Raw genomic sequence first — 4,559 nt, 5'->3', positions numbered from 1 at the left:
AGTGTTGCCCAAATGGCTAGTTTCGTGCCCCTGGAGGCTAGACCAATTCCACCTTTAGGAGAGAGTCACACACAGGGTGGGTTTATCATGAGTTTATTGATTGCGCAAGCAATGTCAACAGAGGAGCTGATGCTCTAAGCAGTGTTGACCCCGAACTTCTCTCGAGGTTATATTTTTATAGCTTATATAGACAAAGGGTTACAGCGTGTCATACAACTATTGGCAGTACCACAATTTTCTTGTTATGTTTTATCTTATGGGCGAGGCTTAGTTCGCTATTGGTTAGTATCTCCTGTCAAGTTTAGTGCATGCGTATTTTAAAAGCAGAACTGCGGCAAAAAGTTCTGTCGCATGCGCAGAGGAAAAGGGGAACTGCGACAAAGTTAATGTCTTTTAGTAACCTTATACCTTAGTGTAACTTCAGGGTATTAGGCAAGTATGGTTATAAAATGTAGAGCAAGCAAGAAGGAAAAAGAAACCCACAACTCAGTCGTTAGGCCTCGTGTTTTTTATACAAGGGATCATGAGGGACTCATACAGTTATTATTTAAGAGAGGCCCAGGTCATGATGTATTTTTACCATACTCTGAAGTAATTAAAACATGACAACACTGATAGAATTTAATAGTACTATACTATTTATACAGTATTCCTACATTAAGAAGCAAAGGAAACCCTAGTATTGGAAACACAAGGCAGAATGAAATCATTGTTGCTTTAAATATTTGTAAATACTATACTCCTACTATTTGCTGTCTGACATCTGAAATTCTTACTCTTTTTTTCTACAGAAAGACTCCTGCAGAAAATACTGGCAGGTCAAAGATGTATGTCTATAACATTTAAAATATACTATTAGCTTTGGGAATGCAACACTGCCCTGTGGGCAATGTTTGTAGATTGTTTCAAATTTATTTACAGTAGAAGGTCTATACAGGCACTCCTCACTTAACGACTGAGTTCCGTTCCTGCGACTAGGTCATTAAGTGAATTGGTTGATAAGCGAGGAGCCGCCCCTTGATACTGCGTGCCTTGGCTTGAGACGCCGCGCTGCCGTTTCAAAGACCAAAGTGCTCGTACTTACGACCAGTTCTCGCTATTCCGCGCGGTCGTTAAACAAGTAGGTCGTTAAGTGAGGAGTACCACCTCACTTAAACCTCAGCTGAAGCACCTTTGCAAATACCTAACCTCCAGTCCTACAAGTACATAGTACCATTGACTCCTGGGGCATGTCCCAACATCTGCGGCACCACAAAATGCATGCAATGCAAACCACATGCACTGCACATGCAGGAGTTCACTCTGCTGCTAATTTGCTATGTCAGAAAAGTGGCACGTGGTGGCAGCATGCACAGCCCAGAACCAGAGCCTGGTCAGCAAGAGCTGGGTAGGGAGATAAATTGATTAGTACAATTATTACTCATGTATATGCACTGAATTATTTATACAAATTTACTGACTCATTAAATACATATATAACATTGCCTTGCAGGACTATCAGTTCATCAGAACAAATTACATCTCAAAGGTCAACAACTTCTGTGGAAGAGCAAACTACTACAAGGTATTACAAGCAGATATAATCAAAATGTTTGACATGATATAACAACAATAATTGTTGATGTAGCGATATGTGTACTATACTGTACTAGATCTCTTAGACTGGAGTATTTGGTGGGTTACTTTGGTACTGTAGATGGTCAAACCAAGGAACTAGAAGCTAGAACTGAGTTCTAATCCTGGTTCTTCCACTGATTTGATGTATTACTTTGCAGCAGACATTGCAAATCTTTGGGTATGTCTGCACTGTAGGCTAAATGAGCTAGCTTGGGTACTTGGAGCTTGAAGTATAGTTATGGTACCTTAGAGCTCAATATCCAGAGTGTAACTAAGGGAGACTAGGGCAGCCACCCTATTTTGCTTACTTGGGTGTGGGGAAGATGGGGGGGAAAACACTGATGTTGTAGCCACAGTGTCATACTACCAGTATGGCGGCACCTGTGTGTCACTAGTGTCCCTGGCACCCAGCTGCATTGTTATGCCTCTGGTCAGTAGGAGCTACCATATTTACTCAAATCCAAGATGAGATTTCCCCCCCTCATTTAACTTGGGTGGAGGGGGAGAAAGACCCTTGTCTTAGATTCAAGTATGAGGTGACTGCTGTGGCTCTGGCCTCAACCTGGGGTCAGGACTGGAGCCACAGCTGCTGTCTGCCTCTTGTAAGCCCCTGAAGCCTTGGCCCTGCCCACCCTGCTTGCCTAACCACCCCTCCTCCTTCCCCCACTCCGCCACTTACCCTCTGGCTCTGGCAGGCTTTGCCTCTGCTCCAGTCCATGGCATGGAGCCTGACTGCTCTGGCTCTAGCCCAGTTTGGTAACAGACTATGCAGCAGTGGCAGCTTCAGTCAGGCTCCAGAGCCTGGGCTGGAATTGCTGCCACCATTGACACTGCTACCATGCTGGGCTAGGGCTGGAGCAAGCATGTGCTCTGTGATCCAGGCTAGAGCAGGGCCAGAGCCTGCTGGAGCTGGAGGATAAGTGGTAGGGAAGCCTGCAGGGAGTGGGAGACAATGTGGGGTAGGAGGCTTGCAGGCATTGGGGAAGGCAGGCAGCAGGGAGGGGCTAGTGGTGGGAAACTAAGGAGAAAGGGCCAGGCTGCTTGACCCTACCATGCAACTGTCACCCCCCACACCTGCCCCAATTGCTTGCCCCACCACTGCTTCCCCCCTGCCACTGCCTTCCCCATCACATGCCCCGATACCACCTCCCCACAACCTGCCCCACTATCACCCACCCCCCACTGCCTACCCCCTGCCACTGCTTCACTGATGGGGAAACAAATTTAAGGTGACTCTGATAATTAGATTCTATACATAGAAAAGTATAACACATTTATAATTTGCCGGGGGTTGCCTTAAGTTCAGTTAGGTAAATCTGGTTATTTAGTGTATTCCTCAGCCTAGAACTAGCTAGCTCGGGTATCTCTATATACTGCACTGCATTGTGCACCGTAAACAAGGTCTTTGTGCTTTTATTTCTCCACATATAAGATAGTGACACAATGGAGATTGAATACATGCCTTCATAGTGCTACATAGGTAGAACTGCCATGTTGATACAGAGTATTGTCAGTGCTTGAGGCAGAAGAGTAATGTGATGAAATAAAAAAAACGGTTTTAACAGATATATTTACTCTCCTGGTAAGAGTTACAGCCTGGATAAAAATGGTCATTGAAAGGTTTTCAGAATAATATTAACATATGACAAAATTGTTGATGAAGAATGCTTGTGGAAATACTGATTACTGAAATCCAGGGAAATTGTGAGGTTCTGTCAAAATGGAAGTGGTATATTTTCCACTGCAGTCAGTAACAACAGTGCTTGATTTTGTGCCCTTTATTAATATGATGCCTTGGCTATGCAATTCAGCTATTTAGCTATTAATGTGAATTAATTACAATAAAGCCAATTTTAGTTATGTATTGAATTACAGTGATACACATTTGCTGTTTTTAATTGGAAATATAAAAGGCTACAGATTTTAAAGTCCTTTTTAATGAGATCAATTTTCTTGATCTGATTTACAAAGTATAATTTGGTGGAATCTAAAGCTACAAAACATTCCTTTTTAATCCTTCAACCCCCTTAGTACATTAGGATAGTATAAAATAATAAAGGAAACACCCCCAAGATGTCTGGCGGGGCAATTCTCTAGGAAGAAAGCAATGCTTCGATAAAACATTTTTGTTAACACATCCGAGAGATCTTACAGAATAAAATATGCCAGTGTATTAACTAGGGAAGTCACAGTCATTCTTTACTCATAAAAGCTTGTTAAAGTCTTACTTAATCTCCATCCTCAATCAGTCCATATTCATCCTCCCCTAGTGGTTCTCATTAACATATCAAGCTTTATATTACAGTTCCTCCACTGGTGGAAAGCTATAGAAATAGCATTTGACTGATCTACAAGTTACTATGGAAACCTTGCTCTACAGTTATTTGTGTCAGTATGTAAACTATAAGTAGCCTTATTACATAGTGGACTAAATTTGTCCCTTTATCCCTGGTAAAATTGTACTCAATTTCACTTATGCTTCAGATGGCATTCAGTGACAATTAATGATCCATTTTCATGAACCTGTAAATTATGCTATATTTCAGCCAACAAAAGTGCAGTATAAACCTCTCAAGAGAGACATCTTTTTCTTTCTCTTAAATATGTTATATTAATGCTAAGACTTTGGGAATATTTATACCACACAAAGGAAATTTAACAGTTAAATGAAAAATACCTGTTCTAGTAACATTGAAGTTTAATAAAATAACGTTTTAGCCAAAATAAGAAATCCTTTACTGATACACATTTTGGTTCAAAACTATAATATTAAAATGCATTTTTAAAAGGTACGTATTTTCTTGTTTGATTGATTTTGATCTGGGGCAAGGGAGGGCAATTATTTTGGGAGGAGGGCCACTTACTGAGTTTTGGCAAGCCATTGGGGCAGCCAGGGGCAGATAAATATTGATTTTCTAAATTTTTTTTTGGTTGGGGGGGGG

General features: G+C 41.5%; 1 protein-coding gene across 1 annotated transcript in view; it reads left to right on the top strand.

Moving 5' to 3' along the window:
• Positions 1–4,559, top strand: part of SLAIN1 (SLAIN motif family member 1) — a 217,842-nt gene that overhangs the window by 58,893 nt on the left and 154,390 nt on the right. Inside the window, exons 10-11 of the mRNA XM_006033357.2 lie at positions 792–827; positions 1,493–1,564. Of these exons, the coding sequence (XP_006033419.1) occupies positions 792–827; positions 1,493–1,564 (108 nt within the window). The remainder of the gene's footprint in view (positions 1–791; positions 828–1,492; positions 1,565–4,559) is intronic.

Source organism: Alligator sinensis, unplaced genomic scaffold, assembly GCF_000455745.1.
Source record: "Alligator sinensis unplaced genomic scaffold, ASM45574v1 scaffold1010_1, whole genome shotgun sequence".
NCBI classification, from domain to species: domain Eukaryota; kingdom Metazoa; phylum Chordata; order Crocodylia; family Alligatoridae; genus Alligator; species Alligator sinensis.
Note: the sequence above shows the minus strand (reverse complement) of the source record. Positions and strands in the feature narration are given on the sequence as shown.